Source organism: Epinephelus lanceolatus, chromosome 4 (assembly GCF_041903045.1).
Source record: "Epinephelus lanceolatus isolate andai-2023 chromosome 4, ASM4190304v1, whole genome shotgun sequence".
Taxonomy (NCBI): Eukaryota; Metazoa; Chordata; class Actinopteri; order Perciformes; family Serranidae; genus Epinephelus; species Epinephelus lanceolatus.
In genome coordinates, this window is record NC_135737.1 from 32,794,223 (window position 1) to 32,816,083 (window position 21,861).

Sequence of the window (21,861 nt, forward strand, 5' to 3'; positions counted from 1 at the left end):
ACACTTGTCTTGCGTACCACACTCGCACATTTACATGGCTTTAAGTATAGCTAAAGACTGCGTTGAGCATATTGGACACGCTTAAAATGAGAGAATTATTCGGAAGTCCATGGAGCTATCTGTCTGTGTTTGCCACAGGAAGAGGAGCGCAGCATTGCACTGTACATGTCATGCCTTTAAATACACTGCATGTCATCCTCTCTGACTGTTCCTTTTTTTACAACATCCACCTCTGCATATGCACCACCCAATAAAATATGAATGATGAAGGAAATAGTATGTGAGACATGCAAAAAGCATACAGCTCTTGTGTTCTTTCCTGCAGCTGCATTGACTGTTTATCCCCCTGCCCTTGTATATAACCATCCATCCATCCTCAGAGTCTTAATGAGGCCTCTCTCTCAGCCATCATCATTATGTACGTGTGTGTGTGTGTGTGTGTGTGTGTGTGTGTCAGAGGAAAAAGGCTGCGTGTGCATGGGGTGTGTAGAATGCTTGTCCCAGTGGCAACCCTGCATTGTCTTCCACCCGCCTCCACAGCAGGAGGAGACGTATAAGCAGCATGATGGCCGGCGCCCCTCTGTGTGTGTGTTTCTGCATATGTGTCACACTGCCACCCCCACAGCAACCCGGCCCACCAGGGCTGATAGCCTGGTGATGACTCATCACCACCCCACCTCCTCCTCAACTCCTCTCCAGCTCCCTCTCCCTCCACCTCATGTATTCTCCCCCTTCTCAGTTCCTCAATTTCCCCCCTTCATTTCTATCCCACCTCTTCATCCTCTCATCCATCCTTTCATCCGCGCCTCGCCTTTGATCCTCTTTCCCTCACCTCCACCATGTTTCTTCCTCTGCCCCATCTTGTCTTTGCCTCTTCTCTTTTTACCTTCTCTTAATCTAAACCATTTGTTCCCCTCCATCTACTCCCACCCTGTCTCCTCTACAGTCTCCAGCTTGCTCATTTAATCCTCCTTTTGCTTTTCCCTTTTATGCTCTTTTAACCTCCCTCTCATTCAACTTTCACTCCCCGTTCTCTCCCTGCCGATTCTCACCTTTTATCACCTGTTTCTTCCATCTGTCACCTTTCATCTCCTTTCCTTCTTGTTTCCTCCATCTCCTTCACCCAGGCTAATCTTTCTGGAACAGAGTCTCCTGATCTGTACCCCAGGCCTGAAGTGAAATGAGTAACACGCTTCAGTCGAGTCACAGACTTGTCACAGAGCCAGTGTGTTGTTCATCCAGGCTCCCAAAGGCTAAAATATTACGTTTACGCTGATGTGGTGGACTGACTGTAACACTGAGTCGCATATGTGACACACACAGAAACACAAGGGCCAAAATAATAGGCATATTTCTCCTTTAGCTCACTAAAACATCTGAAACCATATGACAAATGTGGCCTTTTTAATTCATGTAAACTCAGAAGTGGGATATATTTCATTGGTAAAAGTTTAATGTTTGCAGTCATGATATACAGTGTGACTGTGAAGTTATGGGTTTCAATTTGGTTTAGCTTGTGACTTTTTATTCCATGCCAGCCTCCCTCACTCTGTCCCTTTCATCTTTCTGACTCTTCACTGTGGCTGAAGACCAATCAAAGGAATCCTCTTTAATAACTGAAGGTCTACTGACATGCAACATTCTCCTTCTACTATAAATGCTGTTTTCCATTTATTATTTTATGCCTTTTTTCTTATTAAACATGATGCCTTTTGAAATTATATCTCCATCTATGAGGCTTAATGTCATGATGGTGAGTGGTTGCCCTCTTCTGGTTCCTATGGGAGCCTACAACTAAAAAATCAGCAGCCTGTCTGATGTCTGAATGCCACATCACCGCCACCTCCTTACAAATAACTGTTTGGGGTTTGTGGGCACGGTGCTGAGGAGATTATACCTTATCATACCACCTGCTGGAGTGGAGGGGAACCTATGCAATTAAATAGTCGCCTCTCATTTTGGCTGATGTGCCACAGTTTCTTTGTTGTTGTTTATTTTGTGATTAAAAGTGTGTCAATCAATATATGATGATTTAAATCCAACAAAAACATGTTTTGTAGTCATTACTAATTAATTTTGTACTTTTATAAAATTAGTTAGCTAACACTATTGCTCCCCAAGGAAAATAAGGTAAGTGTAGTGTGTGTTTTGTGTGCCTCAATAGTAACTTAAATCATGTTGTGTGTTATTTTTTGCAGTATTTTCTAATATAAAGATTTATAATGTACAATAAGTGTATATTCTTTACAGATATTGCCTTTTTTCTTTAGCTTTAATGTTTGCTGGTGTGAGGTGAGTGGGATGCTATGTGGTTAAAGTGCATTTGCATGAAAACAAACTGGGCTGTCCACTCTTTTTCAGTGGTCACATGACGGCCGTACGGAAGTTTTTGCTGCGTCAAGTTTGCCACAATTATCCATAGACACACCGGAAATAACCACTTCCTATACGTAAAAATAAAAGGCTGCCTCATTAAACACCAATCTGGGTGTTTATTTTGAAATGCAGAACCGGAAATGGATTGCTTCCTGCACTTATGCTTAACACTCGCTGTGTGTGAGTTCTGCTACTGCTTTAGTTTCGTGTGAAAAATGTTATCCGCTATTCGGCGTCGCCGCTGTGGCCACTAATTTCACCCGAAAAACAAAACGCCTGTGTATTTAAGTGGAGTTGAACAGTTATAAAGACTTGGAAAGGTGAGTAAATGACAAGAATTTAAGCTTTTATCTTTTCCTTTTTTGTCTAAATACAAACTTTTCCACAACAGCTGATATAGACGCTAACTTAACAGCACTTAAACGCAACAAACATTGAAGTGGCTCAGAAAATGTGTTGTCTGTGCTACACTGTGGTGGAAATAACTTTAACCAGCTTAGCTACAAGAAATTCCACATTTGTTTGTGAAAAGCTGGACTGCTGAGTCCAGTTCTGCTTCAGCTGCTTACTCATTAATGATTAATTCCTACCCTTTAACTGGTTAATGGTAACTTGTTAGTTGCTTGGTTGTTTTTCAGGCTGTTCTTTTCTGTCTGTGGTCAAAGCGGAGGAAATGGGACAGCCTATGACGAGGTTGTTTATCCCCAGTGGAATTCATTATTTTTAAGCTGGGTGCATGCGTGCAGTTTTTACTAAATTTATATATAGATGGAGTCATCTGGTCCCAGCATGTGGGAATACAGCTTCCTATAAGCCTTTCTCGTCATGATTTGTGCATACGTTAGCAGGTGGACTTGTGACAGGTGGTCATCCAGGCTGAGCATTTTTAGACCAAGAGTGGGGATTTTTACACTTTATTTTCCAAGGTTGCCCCACAGCCTGCCACCACAAGAGATTACACAAACCCACTTTGCTGCTCAGGTTTTTTTAAGACCTTATTTCTGCTTTTCCCCCCCTTGCACACTGTGGGATTTTTTAAAAAGGTGTTAAGATGTGATCAATAGTGAAACTGTCTGAATATGCTATCAGATAAGGTATTAAGTGGAACGTATGATAGGTTTTCCTTTTATGTGCTAATGTGCTGTGTGCGATAAGTACAGTCGCAGGGGAATGCTTTTTGCATGTGGGCTATAGGCCTTGGAATAGAGAACATTTTGCATGACTGACTTGCTCAGCAGACCCTTAAAAGTGGTGAATCCAATAATTTGTGCACAGTTCTCACAGAGTCAGAGCTCCCGAACCATGAAAATGATGACTGCAGTGGTTAAACAGATGTTCTGCTGCTGTCTGATGGTTGCTAAAATTTGCAGTAGTTAATGAATCTGCATTAGAGAAGTAGAGCAGGGCATAGGACTTGCTAGGACACTGCACATACATTTAAGGCAATGATCATATAACCTGTGTATCTTTTTAAAAAGCTTTTTAAAGCAACACAAAAAATGATCCACATACCGTGGCTATCAAACAGCATGGCCCTACTGACCCTGTTGTGCGCTGTAGTGGAAAGTGTTAACAGTAAGGCTGCGACTGTCTAGTTTTGGCTTTTTGAATGCACATTGAGAGCCACATAATGTAGTGGTACAGGATGTTGTTTATCAAAACTCAGATAAGTATCTCACTACCCCTCAACATGTGATTTTTGTGTCTACCAAGGCACACTATGCTGAATCGAGCCAGATTCACAACCTTGATGTACGCTCTGGATTATTTATCACTTATTGACATAAAGTTGCAGCTGCAGGTTTTGTCTGCGCCCGTCTCTGTCTTTCCTCATTCCTGCTTCGTCTACCACTTTTCTTTCTCTCTCTCTGTCCCTCTGTTTCCCTCTGCCTATGTTTCATACACTCACATGAGATTACTCACTTCTGAATCACTCCTTAATGAGGTGAGAGAAGGAGTATCCCACTGGTTCAGAGGGCACGTTGAGCAGTCTGACTGTGTCGTCAAACAGGCTTAATGATGAACCCGGTTGTGCAAGACATGATAACTGGAGGCTGTGACTAAAACGACATTAAATTCATCCACAGGACTTACAGGACAGGGAAGAGAACACGTCATTTGGTGATGAGTTTCCTGTGAAATGAGATTAGCTTGACATGGAGGAACTGGTTTAATTTTTTCAAAGCAAAGAAATAATTTGTTTCTGAAAGTGGTACTCTAAAGAGTTTTGTTTCTTTAACCTTTTCCACCCAGTTGTGAGTGCATGTACGTTACTGTTGTGAGACATACACACTTTTTGGTACATCTAGCTAAAACAAATGCATTGAATCTAAAACAGTCCTGCTATAAATCTTTTGTTCATGAAAGATGTCATTTCCAGTTTTTGTTGAAGGTTTGTGGAGCTGCTGAATAGAGAGACTAAAGTGTAGACTAAATATTCAAAGCACCTCTCTGTATTTCCCATGTAATTCAACAACATTTTGTTGGATTTAAGTGCACAATTTTTCAATCAAAGTGATGTCATGATGAGGCGATGTTTCCAAAGCTGTCCTTAGAGGAGTATTTCACCGCTGTAACGATGGTCTTCTCATAAGACTGTGCTGTCTATGCAGGAGAAAGACACAAATTCTTCAGGAATTGGTGCAACATGACCAGCGAAAACAAAAATAGAAGGCTGTTGCATTTGCTTTTGCTCAAGAGGTTGAAAACCTACAACTACCTGAGTGCACTGCACTGCACAGGACCAATGAACACTACAAGTAGTGGGTGACATAATGTTAACTTCACCGTTTTTCCACAGGAAACAATACGGCGGCCGGATGGTAACAAACAGTTTTGAGTCACGGTCAATTTGAAGCCACATATTTGATTAGCGCTGCCTGGTTTTACCGTTTGATCTCAGTTTGGTTTAAGATTGAGAGATAGAGGGGTGATTCTGTTAATTCGCTTCTATACTCTTTGTGTCTGTAGTGGCAGGCATATGAAAGTGCAAAGTATAATCTGTAGTTTGATCAGCAGCCCTTGAGCCAGTGAAAATTTGCCAGATGACGCAGTCTGAGCTGAGAGATGAGCAGGGAGATCTGGCTGATGGTAAGAGGGAGGGAAGTTTACCACAGTTTATTACACAACACATTGTTACAATACAAAGCTGGTTGAAATTGGTGAAGTATCCCTTTAATGATATGTGTGAGTGATTTCCAGTACCTGGGATATGAGGGTTCCTGTATGAATGTTGCTGCAGCCAGTAAGGGAATGGACAGAGGAGAGAAACACAAACCTATTCTGTTTTAAGTCTGTGGTATGCACAGCTTGTTCAGCATCAGCTGACATCCACCGCCACAGGAGGAAAACATCATGACCCGCAGAACTTCATACTCATACTTCAAACATTTTTTTGTGTCACAGGCTGATGGCTTCGGTCTCATTAAGGGACCTGTAGGTTCCATGTGGTTGGTAGTTTGAGGTGGGTTACCATGGGAAACCTCCCTGTGAAATGTTACACCCTGAAGAGTTCGAGGCAAATGTGCGCACACACTCACAGGCTTGTTCACTAGAGGACATTGTTCAGATGCATTTCTTTACTGGCAGGACTGAGTCACTATTCAGATCTAATTGAAAGTGGGCTGAAAGCAGCAGCGTGTCTGGTGGTGGGTTTGTGAGTCACGTCCCCTGTGTGTGTGTGTGTGTATAAGCGTGTGTGCATGTTTCTCAGTAATCCTTACAGGGTCAACACCTTGATAGGAATCAGAGGGTCTGAGGAAACTTTCTCTATAGTGGTGACCCAGCTACCCCTACTAATCAAACAGTGAAGTATATTAAAAATTATCTAGCAGCAACGGAGCAAACAGCGACTCACTGTGTCTGACCTGTCCAGTGATGTTGCTGTTTAACTGTTAAGCATTGAATTTTGGACATAGATTCATCTGGTGGCTTCAAATTAATGTTAATTTGCTCTGCATCTGCTGCATATCTAACTAGCAGAGCCCAGCTGTCTGATACTGAATTTTTGAGACAGACAGATGCAGTTATCTGATTTCCATGTGTCAGCCCAGCTTAGTCGCCAGAAGAAAATGTTGACATTGTTTGTTTCTGCAAACCACAAATAGGTCACATTTGTACATTTCATACGTAACATAACATTGTTTCTAAAGTGACGTGGTTCTGATTACATTTAGAAGCTGACTTTGTCATTGGGAGGTGGAGGGGATGTTGCATAGCAATGACATTGAGGCATGATGGCGAAACAGCAGACCACTGATTGAGACAAACAAACAAGCAAAAAAAAACAACAACGTGCAATTGTTGCACCAAAAGTGGGTTTTCAAGTGACGTGGTATCTCCGGTGGCAACTGTGGCACCAAAACTGTGTTTTTTTTAGAGGCAGATAGCCGCATTTACAGTCAAGATTGTGGCACCAAAAGTGGTATTTTAATCCAGAACATGATCTTTCCTAAACATAGAAGAAGTGCCGAAACATAACCACATGTCAATCACAGCATTGTTGCAATGTTAATCTGAAGTTTTAATGTGTCCGCTAAATAGTACCGTTACATACTTGTAGTTTTCAGAAACTTACAATCAATGCTGATCAATGTTATCCTGGTGACTGGGTTTGTCAGTCAGTATTAGTGTTTTTTTTGTTGTTGTTGATGTTGTTTTTTTAATGAATTGATGTCACGATCAAACATTTTTGACCTTGGTCCCTCAATTTTTTTTTTGCATGTTAGCTTTGAGACTGCAACGATTAGTCGACTAATGGATGACTAATCGACTATTAAAATAATCGATGACTATTTTAGTAGTCGACTAATCGGTTTGAGTCATTTTTCATAGTAACGTACTGTAAAAGTACCCCGAAATACTCTTATTGCAGCTTCTTACGTTCAGATATTGGCAGCTTTACACGCTCTCCCATGACGGTGAACTAAAACCCTTTGGTGTGAGTATGAAACAAGACATTAGATGACGTAATTTTGGGGTTTGGGAGAGACAGAACATCATTTTCAACATTTTAACACATTTTTTCGATAAAATGATTAGTCGACTAATCGAAGAAATAATCGACAGATTAGTCGACAATGAAAATAACCGTTAGTTACAGCCCTATTTGAGACATTAGAACTAAACAGGAAACGCACGAAGAGAAAGGAAGATGATAAGTAACAAAGAAAGCTGTCTGAATCAAACTGGGAATGTTGGGGTTATGATATATGTTACGTGTTTAAACTACCCAGCCACCAAGATGCCCTAATTTTGATTTTTTAATGCTTTTGGCTAAGATATACAGTACAGGCCAAAAGTTTGGACACACCTTCTCATTCAATGCGTTTTCTTTATTTTCATGACTATTTACATTGTAGATTCTCACTGAAGGCATCAAAACTATGAATGAACACATGTGGAGTTATGTACTTAACAAAAAAAGGTGAAATAACTGAAAACATGTTTTATATTCTAGTTTCTTCAAAATAGCCACCCTTTGCTCTGATTACTGCTTTGCACACTCTTGGCATTCTCTCCATGAGCTTCAAGAGGTAGTCACCTGAAATGGTTTTCCAGCAGTCTTGAAGGAGTTCCCAGAGGTGTTTAGCACTTGTTGGCCCCTTTGCCTTCACTCTGCGGTCCAGCTCACCCCAAACCATCTCGATTGGGTTCAGGTCCGGTGACTGTGGAGGCCAGGTCATCTGCCGCAGCACTCCATCACTCTCCTTCTTGGTCAAATAGCCCTTACACAGCCTGGAGGTGTGTTTGGGGTCATTGTCCTGTTGAAAAATAAATGATGGTCCAACTAAACGCAAACCGGATGGGATGACATGTCGCTGCAGGATGCTGTGGTAGCCATGCTGGTTCAGTGTGCCTTCAATTTTGAATCAATCCCCAACAGTGTCACCAGCAAAACACCCCCACACCATCACACCTCCTCCTCCATGCTTCACAGTGGGAACCAGGCATGTGGAATCCATCCGTTCACCTTTTCTGCGTCTCACAAAGACACGGCGGTTGGAACCAAAGATCTCAAATTTGGACTCATCAGACCAAAGCACAGATTTCCACTGGTCTAATGTCCATTCCTTGTGTTTCTTGGCCCAAACAAATCTTTTCTGCTTGTTGCCTCTCCTTAGCAGTGGTTTCCTAGCAGCTATTTGACCATGAAGGCCTGATTGGCGCAGTCTCCTCTTAACAGTTGTTCTAGAGATGGGTCTGCTGCTAGAACTCTGTGTGGCATTCATCTGGTCTCTGATCTGAGCTGCTGTTAACTTGCGATTTCTGAGGCTGGTGACTCGGATGAACTTATCCTCAGAAGCAGAGGTGACTCTTGGTCTTCCTTTCCTGGGTCGGCCCTCATGTGTGCCAGTTTCGTTGTAGCGCTTGATGGTTTTTGCGACTCCACTTGGGGACACATTTAAAGCTTTTGCAATTTTCCGGACTGACTGACCTTCATTTCTTAAAGTAATGATGGCCACTCGTTTTTCTTTAGTTAGCTGATTGGTTCTTGACATAATATGTATTTTAACAGTTGTCCAATAGGGCTGTCGGCTGTGTATTAACCTGACTTCTGCACAACACAACTGATGGTCCCAACCCCATTGATAAAGCAAGAAATTCCACTAATTAACCCTGATAAGGCACACCTGTGAAGTGGAAACCATTTCAGGTGACTACCTCTTGAAGCTCATCGAGAGAATGCCAAGAGTGTGCAAAGCAGTAATCAGAGCAAAGGGTGGCTATTTTGAAGAAACTAGAATATAAAACATGTTTTCAGTTATTTCACCTTTTTTTGTTAAGTACATAACTCCACATGTGTTCATTCATAGTTTTGATGCCTTCAGTGAGAATCTACAATGTAAATAGTCATGAAAATAAAGAAAACGCATTGAATGAGAAGGTGTGTCCAAACTTTTGGCCTGTACTGTATATCAAACAGGTTTGACAATGCAGTACTGACATTTCCTGTCATGCACTGGCCTACAGATATATCTGTGGTTAGTTAATATCAACCAATTGAGCAGCCCGGCTAACATGTCATTCTAGCTCTAATAAACAGGCACTTTTTTGCTAACAATGTAGCCAAAAGTTATGACCCAAAAATCTTTCATGCTCTACATGTTATGGTAATATGTGTATGTATTTCCCCCCCACATAATTTCACTACAGTGTGAATAGTATTAATAGACGCAGGTCAGTGTGGCAGTCGAAGCAGTGCTGAACCACAGTCAGAGTTTCATACAAGGTGAAAGACAAAAGCTTATCTCACCACAGAGCTCACATTGTGTTTTTGTTCATCTGTTGCGCGTTAGGAAATGATGCTGTTCCCCTTACCTTTTCAGTTGTCTAAATGTGTACTGAAAGAAGGATACTGCTGTGCCTTTGTAACACGTCATGATGTTGGTGCCAGTGTGTCAATCACAGAATATTGCTATATTGGGTGTTTGTACCCCTACCTGTGGTTCTGGGCTCCAGCTGTAGATGTGCTCTCTTGTTAACCTATGACACTTTTTATGTAAAGAAACTGATATAGGAATAAGCCAATGTTACAAACTAATTTGTGGGACCGTGACAGGGAAAGAGGACTTTCTTCGCTCTTTTTCTACAATGGTATTTTTTGTGGAGGTCACTCAGAACAGAGGTTTTGGATTTTCCACATTCCTGGTCTGTTGGGATTTATCCTACATCATTGTTGCAGATAACCTAAACACATCTCCTTTGGCATTACCATTGTGAGAAATGGGTTAAAGGCAAATTCTAACGTGTTTTGGAGAATTTCCCAAGACCACACAGTAAAGGGGTGACAGCTGACCAATGTCCAAGGAGGTTACATATCATCACATCATCATTTGGTATCCTTTGCAAATAAAAATGTGTTAAGTGTTAGATAAAGTTATCCAGAATATCAGCATGAAGTATTTTACTTAATTCCATGTCGACATTTCAGTCATTATCTCATAGAATTTACAAGGTGACAGTTTTGCAGTGTGTAATACTCTGAGTGTGTATGACCTGGGGAAAAACGTTGGTGTTATTGCGTTTCCATGGTTTGCGCAATTTAACCAAAGTCAGGCACACTGCGGTCGTTGTAATTTCCATTTACACCATAATGTATTTCTGCAATCGATGAAGTCATTACTTGTCTGTTGATCAAAATATTATGTTAACATTTATGACTAATATTCTTGATTTTGCTTACCCAACACCTCAAAATGAAATATGAAATGTTTAAACATCGTTATCTGTGCCAGTAGCAAATCACTCTGATCAAAATGTTTTATGTGTGGGGTTTTTGGTACATGCAGGCTACTTCTGTGCATTCATAGATACTAATGGTTGGTAATGACAAGCTGTGCTATGGGAAGCAGCACTAATACACATTTTGTGCCTTGCATCTCGTGACATATTTTAATTTATCCATGGCTAGCATTAAACCTCCACAGCTGATACCTCTTAGAAGTTACATACCGTTCAGTAGTGGCAAGTTAACTAGAGGCAGTCAGAGCGAAGGGGTTTTGCAAACACCGATGACATTTGTCTTCTGTGGAAGCGAAGTTCATTCACTTTAGAAAAAAAATTGCTTGTTTTTCTAAATTAACAAGATAATAATTTCATTAATTCAGAGCAATGAGAATTTACAACATTATTATTATGTTAACCTTTCAAAGACAAAGTGTATTTAGGCTAATATTACATGCACCATACCCAGTCTGTGTTACTGTGCCCACATCCTAGCTCAGTTCAGCCATGATTTGATTTAGTATGCAAAGACTCTGGCAGTGGAATCAGAATAAAGTGCACAGTTGTCACTCGTCATGGTCCGTAGCATAGTAAAGAAAATGTGAAAGCCATGAGCAATATTTTTTTAGCCTTGTGACATAACTGCACGCTGCATGCTAGTGTATGTGTTGCATATGCAAAGAGAGAGGGAGACGAGGCAGGTCATGTGTGTTTGGTGTCATTGATGTGCAAAGTTTGTTAGACATCCTTTTTTTCATTTTGTCACACTGGCTTAGAAAGCTGAAAGGCTGCGTATTGGGAAGAATCTGTCGACATGATAACGTATCACAATGCAGGGTTAGGATAAATATATTGCAATACTGTAAGCATGGTGATGAATTGTTTTTTTTTTAACTGTGAACTCTCGTTTCAGAGAGTCGTTTCACCCTGTCATTTAAAAGTTTACTTTTTAATGCAATCAGTACAGTGTGATCTGTATTTGTAATTCTTGAAGTTCCTTTAACATCCAACATCATAGCACTACTTGTTTTGCAATCTGAGCAAAGGAATTAACATTTGCCTGTATCACTAAAACATAAAATAAAAGGGTTTTCATGAACCCCCTTTGGATAAACAGATAAAGGAAATTAAAAATTAAAAATTAAAAATTGAGAATCGATTCAGTACCATAAACTCAAATGTCAATGTTTTCTTCAACACCTAAAAAAAAAAATCACTGAATGTATACTCAGTCCAAAATAGACATACTTGAACCTGACGTCAGCTGGCACTAATCAGCACCAACTGAGAAAATGGAACATCCTGGCTATCTGTTTGTGTGTAAAATTGAAAGGGGATATGAGGCCTGAAACACAATATCTGAGGCCCCTGGCCCCCTCCAGCATTGCATCCACAATGTTATTAGGTGAGCACTTGTTTTAGAGAGTGTGACCAGACTCGGCCAGTGGGCCCCAACCGCGCATTTCCCTCCTTCTTGTTAGTGTTTGTGTGTGTGTGTGTGTGTGTGTGTGTGTGTGTGTGTGTGTGTACTTGCCCAGGCAACAGAATGCCCCATTGTGAAGGCAGCACAGAGACCCTGTTATTGGCAGCTTTCTGAGTGGGAGGGAGGGAGCGCAGAGAAGGATGGAGAGAGTGGAGAGATGAACAGAAAGGGAGAGTTTGGAGAGGAGAAATGAATTGAAAGCAAAATGCGTGTCGGAAAACTGCAGAAAATGAAATAAAAGCTGAGGGAAAGGAGTCAGCAGTTGATGAACAGACACACTGACTATGCAGGATTTATGAAGCACCTACAGTTTTCTGTAATTTTATGAGTTCAGGGGAAAACTCGTTTGTTTCAGCAGTTTAAGTAACACACTGATATTTGTGAAACCATGCCATCTTACCAACAGATTAAAAGATCTGTATCATTTTTTCTCTCTGCATTTCCAGGTTGTGTTTAGCCCAGCTATTATTCCTTGCATTTTATCCTGAACTTTAACCTAAACTCTAAACCCAGGAACAGGCAGGGATGAACAAGAAATATAAAGATTGTATCTCTGCCCACCTGTGTAACCCTAGATTTCAAAGACTGTTCTGCTCCTTGTGCCTCTGTGGAAAGTGATGCTGACTGTGAACACTCTGAACTGGAGTCAATAAGACATAGGACTACCCACAACTCATTCTGTGATGTTCATCACCCACATTTAGGGCTCGGTACCAATAATCCATACCTTTCAAGGTAGTGACTAGCAGTGTGCCATATCGTGTTCATGATACTACCTGTATAATTTTTAATATCATATGAAAATTCATATCGTGATATGTGCAATATTTCGATTTGTTGACATTATGGCGTCATACCACTACCATGGCAACAGCAAGCATGGCTGAAAGCAAAATTTTTACTGACTCTGCAGAGGTCTCCAAAAATAGGAGCTGTTTCAGTAATGTGAAATAAACTATGGCGTCCTGAATGTTTTATGAACAGCTGCGGACTTCTCCGACTCTTTTAGCGAGTTACCGCTCAGAGGGAACTCATTCAGTGGCTCCTCTGGCAGCAGCACAGCATCTCTCCCTCTCCTCTCTCTGTCCTCAAGTGATTTTTTCCATAAATCTTTGGTAACACGAACCTACCTGACACTCTTGGCTCGGCGAAAAACTACATAAATGTGAATGTGCAATAGTTCTGGTATCATATCAGCCTGTCACAGGTTACACCGTGTTGAAAGAAAAATGGCAGAGCATAAAGGTCCAGGTGGAAAAAAACAACTCAGTCATTTAGGATTTTGCTGAAAGAGAGGGAAATCGCCTGTTGATTGATATATATGGATCCCAGGGTACATTTTTTGTATGTGTAATTTGTGGTAGATTTTATTTTGTTGAATTATTAATATTGTACACAGAATCTGAATCTCACTCTGAGTTACTGTTGTTGTTTACAAACATTTTTGTTTAGTTTTTACTAGTTTTAATATTTGAAAAAAAACTAGATCACTTATTTTGTTGCAATTATATGTTCTTGAATTAAGATTCATTTTTTTTTGTTTTTTACTAATTTGTCATATTGTCAAGAACAATTTGCAAAAATACCCTGAAGTGTCGTGATTTTATTTTAAGGCCACATCGCCCACTCCTAGTAGTGACCATAATAACCCAGTACCAAACGTCTCCAGTCAAAGTGCATCCCCAGTGATACCTGCATTCAATCCTTTTTGTATCGGGGATATGATCTTGGACCATCCCGACTCCCCACTGGATCAGCAAACTTTCTGTTGCTGCAGTTACACAGGTTAGATGCAGCGCTGGGAGCCACTCTTCTCCCAAAAATTTAACCCCAACATTGAAACTATTTCATCAAAAACCATTAGCTCTGTGATGCTAACAGTTAGCCCTGTCACTGTGTGAGTGCAGCCAGGCAGACTCAGAACTGTTCTCGGTAGAGAGCTCACACTCCTGCAACAGCAACTACAACCCATACATTCTGGACGGAGTTCGCAGTTCAGCGTGCAGAGATACAAACAGAATTTTTAAAATATGGCCATACTACACACCACTTCTTTCACATTACGTGTATCAAATGAAGTACTGCTGGTATCAGTATCACCTTAAGGTTACTGGTATTATCATTTTTTTTTAAACATTACCCAGTCCAACCCACAATGGGTTTCCTCAGGTGAAAATGTCCCATTAATCTGCCTGAACGTGTCTGAAATTGGTTTTGTACCCACCAGTTAAACCCATTTGGTTTAGCATGCTGGCTTCTCAACAGTATTAGTTGTTTGATTTGAAAAAACGAAACAAATGGGTGTCAAAATCAAGCCTGTTGCAACAAAATCTCAACGTTCCCTGTTTTTATCACTTTAGAAATATTGCACAAGTAAGATCTACATTAAATTTTAGTGACAGGGAAATTATGTGACATGATTTATCTTATCGTGCCTTTATTATTGCAGAAGCTTCTTCACTTAATCAGTCTTAATCAAAAAACTATTTAGCAGCTACAGACTGTGCAGTTCTCAGCTGCCCGGCTTTGAGCAAGAGCCAAGATGCGGAACTGTGTGTGTGTGTGTGTGTGTGTGTGTGTGTGTGTGTGTGTGTGTGTGTGTGTTATTCGAGTTTTCTCCCCCTCAGTATCAGCGTTTAACACTTGAGCCTCTCTTGATGTCCTCTCTTAAAGCCTCCACCCACACACATACATACAGCCAACACACGAGGCTCATTAAGGGCTTCTCTGGACCAAAATGCTGAGGTGAAAAACTGTGTCTGGCCAAAGATGCTGCTTGTTTGTGTGTATGTGTGTTCAACTGTAATTTTTTTAACTGTGTGTGTGCATTTAGTTTATGAGTAACTCTCCGATGACGGGTGAAGACCAATCATACTGTAATTCATCGTGTTGAGTTCCTCAATTCAGAAATAGGAACTGCGTAAGATCAGAGATCAAGATTCACCCTGTCCCTGTACTCTGTGGTCTCTGCCCTGTTAGAGGAAATACTTCACAGGAAATGAAATGCGCTCATTTCAACATACTCGCACACTGGCGTCCCGGACTGGATAGTGTGTGTTAGTGTGTGCTCGCTCAACCTCCTCCGTCTTTTACATCCATTTACGTAGGTCTGCTATTTTTAATTTTTACTGTTTTGCGTGATCTATTTCCAGTCAGGCAGCTAATATGTCTGTGTACTACAGATTTATTCACAGTATATGGATGTGAAGTGAAGCAATATACGATCAGCTTCTGTTTTTTTATACATTTAATCTTTTGGATTTTAAGTTACATCATTAAAGTTGTAAATTATAGTGTGCTAATGAAAAGTTACATTCATAGTATCATTGACTGTTTTCCATGACGTCATAGATAAAGATTTATCAGCTTGTTTATTTCAGATCAGAATTTTTAAACTTCTATACAAAACAATCATACTCAATACCTCAGTACCACGACAAAAGGAATGTCACAAAAATTGATCATTTATTTATTTTGAAGATCTGCACACAGTGCTGGTACAGAATAAGATACTGAACACCTGCTTCCAGTAACACAGTGGGTTTGTTACTGCAGAGAATGGCATAACAACCGCAGACTGAAGACCAGTTGATTTTCTTCCCCGTTGTTTCATCTGTGCAACCTCAGTTTAAAAATTTGATTGATCTTTTCTTTTTATAGCTTTGCTACTTTCAAGACTATCGAATGTGATCAACAGAAATTGTGTCATTTTAAACACATCGACCTTCATTAGGCTCTACCTTCTACCTGGGCTCCAGAGCTTTGGTAGAAATCAACAGAGAATATACAGTACAAACATCTCTCAAAAGGGACTCAGCCAGACCGTTTGTTTTACATTTTTTAATTTATTTTTTTTAAGGGTTTTTTTTTTTTTTTGCTTTATTATAGGACAGTTCGACAGGAAACATGACAGGAAAGGGAGAAAGGGTGATAAGAGGAATCACATGCAGCAAAGGGCCGTCAAACCTGGGCTGCTGCAAAGACATCAGCCTTCATGGGGTGCACACTCCCTGGTGAGCTAGAAATGGACAGCATGGTGGCGCAACATGTGCCTTTCGGTTAATTAAACTCTCCTTGCTGTTAGGAGACTACTGCTGTGCAAGCTCCACGCAGGGACAGTTTGTGAGAGCCAGTCTGCATACACTCAGTGACAGAGCTATCTGTCAGCATCACACTGCAAATGCTGGTTAGCGTCGGGTTTAATGACAGAATTGAGCTGTTGTGGTGTGAGTTTGTTGGGACTGGGCAACGGCTCAGTATGGGATGTTAACTGCTGCAGCTTGTGCTAACTGGGCAGACATTGAGCTGAATGTTTGCCAGAAAGAGAGCTGCTCAGGAGATGGTCCCTCAGCACTGAGTCTAACCTGTGTAATGGCAGCAACATAAAGTTTGTTGATCCGTTGGTAAGTAGGGGCGGTCTGGATCAGACCCCCAATTCTAGAATCCAATTCTGTGTGAACCACTGAACGCTCATAATAATAATAGGCTCTAAATCCGAGACAACGCCTTTCAAAGTGCTTTTGAAACAGTAGCGCAGAAGAGCAGAAAAAGTGTAAGGTTACTATGTGCAGCAAGTGAAAACCTAATACCCACCCAACAAACCAGTACCCGTATGGTTGAATTTCTGGGTCCTTATAGTTAAAGGGCCAGTGTGTAATATTTGGCATGGTTTATTGTCAATCTGAATCTGAATCTGAATATTCTACCCATTAATATGTTTATACAAGTGTATGATCGCTATAAAATAAAATTCGTTTGGTTTTCGTAGCCTTATAATTATGCTTTTATATATATATATATATATATATATCAAGGGCCTTGCTTTAGAGAGGTCGCCATCTTGCGCCGCCATGTATGTATCGCAGACCGAGTGGACAATCCAGCCAGCCAGAGAACGCGTTTCGCGTGTATAAATGAACCAACGAAGACAGCGGGAGGAAGAAACATCAGAGAGTGTTAGTAGTTCGTCGATAGAGAGTAGTGAAAAGTTTTTTTAGTTATAAAGTTTGCGAATGGACCACACTTACCACGCAACAGGAGAGAATGAACCCGAACCGTCATCTGCGAGGAAAAGAAGACGCAGCTTCACTCCTTGTGATGCACTCTCATTCACCTCGTCCCTAGATAGACCTACTCCTGAAAAAGTTGTGCGCAAGGCTTTTTGTCCCTACGAGGCCACCATCATTTACCCGACAGGAGGGGTGAGCGAGTGAGCCCTGCAATCTAGAATTTGACCACTGATGTCACTGTTTTCAACCCATTTTACACACTGGGCCTTTAAGTTATGCAGGTAGTTCTCCAGTAGGGTGATTGGGCATATTAGTGTTATTCAGCTAGCTGAAAAAAAATTGTTGTGTGCATTTAATCATTGACTTAGGTACATATCAGGTGCTTCAGTACAACTGATATTCAGTGTAGAGGATAGGTGTAAGAGATATTAGGCTGTGCGTTTGTGTTGAGGAAAGACTGTTTGTGGCTCTGTCTGGGAAACCAGCAGTTTCCCCTGTGGTTAGAAGTATGAGGCAGAGAGATAAAACGTTGTGAATGCTGTACGTGTTTGATTAATGACTTTGACAGTAACAAAATAGCTTTTGGAGGTATGATCCAAAGCTCAGAATCCATTTTTACTGATGTTTTTGTCATTGCTTGGTTTAAGCATCACAACAGTCCTTGCGGAGATATTTCTTACAGTCAGGCAGGTTTGCATCATGTGAATGCAGGGAGCTGGCGCTGCCTGCTGTTTGCTAATCAAGGCCTGGCATTGTGAGTAATCTGCATGCGAAAACTTCAAAAAGAAATCCTCATACTTTGACTGCTGAGCACTGTCATGGTGTACATTATTCATATCCTAAAACGCACTGCATTAGAAAACTAAAACCTGGAGAGGATGGAACGTTAAGAGAGTGCTAATGGAAAGGCACAGAGATGCCTTGTGGGAAGCTGATCTTAAATCCACTTATGCAGCATTCAAGTGTGTGTTCGAGAGATGTAGAAAGAATTGAGAGAGTTTGTGTGAACGTGCTGTGTGTGCCAATACTTCTTGTGTCAATTACACTTCCTCCCATAGTGGTCTGTTGTGTGATAGTGCTACAGTACGAACTGTGTGTCGGCTGCTCTGAAGGAAAAGTATAAATAAAGATTTGGGTTTTTATGCTCATACAACACTGAGATATGTTTGCCTTGTATGTGTAAAATAGTAGTTAATACTGATGTAACAGCAGTTTACCTCTACGTCAAACTGAAATGAAATAGGATCACCTGACCTGAGCAGTTTATGAAAACACAGCCCACAGTTTGTTTTATCTCTTTCAGCCGTTTATAGACACTAAAGTGAGCAGAAGTGCTGTTGAAAATGACAGTGCTTATCAAAATGACTAAACTGCTTGGGGATCTTATTGTCGAGACTTTAGAACAACTTCCTCTTTTACAGAGGTGGTTGTCACCACCCAACAGTTTATCACACACAACTTTGACACTGCTGTTAACAGTCAACAATTATGGCCATCTCTTATGTATATGATTATCATCTTGATTATTAGTCATCGTTTGTCTTTCAGGAAGCAAAATTATTTTTGCAATTTTGCTCCACAGTACATTTCCCAATGCAGGATTTCTTAAAATAGTGTTGTACGTAGGAAGTGGGCTATTTTTCAATCATTTTGTCTATAATCAGACTAATGTGACACATACTGATCCATTTTTTAGGAACTAAAACTAAGTTGTCAGTTTGAATCGGGGGGGAAAAAAATCCTTGTTTAGAGCTGATACATGATTTTCTATTATTGTTCCTCTTAAAAACTATAAAATGATTATACAAGTTCTTTCTTACAAAGGGTTCACCCTCTACTGGGCACTATGGCTAAGGTTTTCATATATAGTTCTCTTTAAATGAACTGAACTCAGTCCTCTTAAAGTGCACCAAAAAGTGGACCAACAGAAAGGGACTCAGTTCTCTTTCCAGGCAACTTCAGCTCTGATGGGGCCTCAGTCCTCTTTCTGTCCACACTTTAGCCTATATATAATATATATTGACATAGTTCTGTTTTTACTTTGACGTGGCACTACAGTGTGGTTACGAAGCCCCTCGCTTTCAGATGAACTTAAAATTGCGGGAAACCCTTTGCGTTTCTGTGCTGTAGACTTTTACTGTTTGATATATTCTACATTCTTTTTTTTTTTCCTTTTTTTTTTTGAAGATATTTTTGAGCATTTTTAGCCTTTATTTTACAGGATAGACAAGTGTGAGGTGGGGAGAGAGAGAGGGAGTGACATGCAGCAAAGGGCCACAGTCGAACCCAGGTTTGAGTTCTCTTGGAGTACTTATATATGCCCAAAAAATGAGTCACCACTCTGAGTATATTTAGAGGGCTGAAAAGTGTGAAAACACCCTCCTCCTCCAATTAAAGACACACATTCGCCCATTGAAATTTGCATAAATGCAGCTGGCCAGACAGAACATGCCTACCCAAATATGTGCTGAGCCCACACTATAGAAATGAATTGTATGAGGGCATCAGCATCCTTTCTCTCTTCAGTGAAAAGTGATTTGCGGAATAACCATGCATATTGCCCTTTTTGACCCCCGCAAGATTAGACCATGGCTCCACCCAATTCAGTTGCATAATAGGGTACAAGATTGGATTTGTTGCCCATATCCGATATGTTGATATCTAGAAACTTATTTGGCTGATAACCAACACCACTATCCATATATCCACTTTTTTCACACGCTAAATTTAGTGATCTTCAAGTCTCTTCTGTTGTGGAATCATTATCATATTATGCATGCATACTCTTGTGATGGCCCACCAGAGATACGAAATACAATGCTTTTCAATGTATGTAATATTAATTTATTGTGCACAATATAAAAAAAAGCATGTTAGTTGATTCTGATCATTTTCAGTTTAAGGCCAATATCCAACGATACTGATGATGTGCCAGTATTATCATGCATCCCAATTGCATAATACCTGCGTTGGCTGGAGACCCTGACTTTTTGGCTGCGGCGGTCTAGGTCAGTGGTTCCTAATTGGTGGGAAGAGTGTATTACCAGTAGAGGCCAGTAGAGGGCTCTGCCAGTGCTTAAAAAGCTAGTGAGAGTGTCAACACCTTTGTTACTTCCTTGAATGAATGCAGTGCTTTATGTTATGCCTCATAATGTTTTTTTCTCTTCCACAGGTTGTCTAAGCCATGATCTGAGGTGTTGAAGTCCGCATTTTCTCTGTGGATGTAGACCTGCCCTCCCACATGCTGCACTCACACACGTCAATCATGTCTCAGTCTGACTCCTGTTTGACTGTGTTTGACTGGTTATGTGTGCTTCGTTTGGAGCAATATTCTGAAGCATTTCGGAACGCCGGGCTGGCAACGTTTCGACAATGTCGCAACCTCACGCCAGATCAGCTGGAGCGGATGGGCATCATCCTGCCGGGCCACCAGAGACGCATCCTGGCCAGCCTGAACAAAACACATGGTAACAGTGACGGACAATCTCACACACACTCTCACCTTGTACAGTCTGAGAGAGATCAGAGATTGGAGGAAACAGGACATGCCAAAGTGTTGCAGAGAGAGAGACCTGTGCCAATCCCAGTGGAAGAAAAACCTGTGCATAAGGAACGAGAGAAAAGCGATGGAGAGACAGTGAGACCTACACCAAGGGAAAGAGAGAAACCAGTCCCCAGGGAGAGACAAGTGCCTAAGATAAAAGAGGAAAGTGGAGAGGGAGGAGAGAAGAAGCCAATTCCTGGACAAAGGCATACAGCACCTCGAGGAGGAAAAGAGGAAGAGGGGGATGGAGGAATAGATGGAGAGAGGGAGAGGCCTGTGCCTAAAGAAAGGACTAAGTTTCGTTGTAGTGCTCCAGTGGATTCTGACCCAAGCCCCCTTGGCTCTTCACCTCCTGACACCTCTTTACCCCCTGTCCCTCCAAGAAGCACCCCCAACTGCCCTCCACAGCGCTTCACCTCTCCCCTGAGCCCCTCACCTCCTGCTGGAACCCCTGTCTCCCCCAGATTGGACAGACATATGGTTAAAGCCCCAGCTGTACAGAGCAGGTCTGTGCCCCAGAGTCCCACCTCCACCACCACCACCACTGCTACATACACGCCCACACATGCACCTCCTCACCCTCCCAAATTCCCCTCGGCCCAAACTCGGCCTCAGACATTAGCCATTACGCCACCTGCCCAACACCTGGGTAAGGATGGAGGGAGAGGAACCTCACCTGTGTCCCCTGCTGCTTCCTACAGCGATGACATAAATGCTCCACCTCTTCCTCCAAAAGGGGGTGTGGTGAAAGGCCCTCCACCAATCCCGCAGCGGATCTCTTCACAGTCTCCCAGAACTCTCAGGTAAGACTGTTCTTTTTAATGAATGTTTGCAGTTTGCTATCTGGCTGTCTTTTAAAAATACTTGTGTTTAAGAAAAAGGTTAAAGTTTAAGGGTTTATTACAGATACAAGCTTTAGACCTTGTGACATGTATGTGAATAGAGTGAAGCAAAGGGGTGTGATTGATCCCTATTTTACCATGTTTTTGTGCCTAAGTGACCAACAGGAACAAAACATTTTGAAATTGGTCCAGTACTGAGCAGGAGCACTGAAGCCAACAGCTGGAAAACAGACTGCACCGTTAATGTACATCCACAAAAAGTGTTTTTGCCACTGACAAGGCTCAGATCATTATTATTATTATTACTATTATTATTATAAGTATCTGACAACATTAATGAAAGGATTTATTTAACTGGAAACTGCCCCATAATTGTTTTTT

At 41.3% G+C, this 21,861-nt stretch overlaps 1 protein-coding gene across 7 annotated transcripts in view; it reads left to right on the forward strand.

The window, feature by feature from the left end:
- The first annotated feature begins 2,559 nt into the window (after positions 1 to 2,559).
- Positions 2,560 to 21,861, forward strand: part of arap1 (ArfGAP with RhoGAP domain, ankyrin repeat and PH domain 1) — a 73,245-nt gene continuing 53,943 nt past the window's right edge. For 4 of the 7 annotated variants that reach the window (XM_078167147.1, XM_033632363.2, XM_033632365.2 and 1 more), the window contains exons 1-2: positions 2,560 to 2,696; positions 20,267 to 21,441. In XM_078167147.1, the coding sequence (XP_078023273.1) occupies positions 20,336 to 21,441 (1,106 nt within the window). In that variant the 5' untranslated portion in view covers positions 2,560 to 2,696; positions 20,267 to 20,335. Of the gene's footprint in view, positions 2,697 to 15,141; positions 15,193 to 20,266; positions 21,442 to 21,861 lie in introns of those variants that run through there. The other 3 variants (XM_078167148.1, XM_078167149.1, XM_078167151.1) reach the window with 3 other exon arrangements.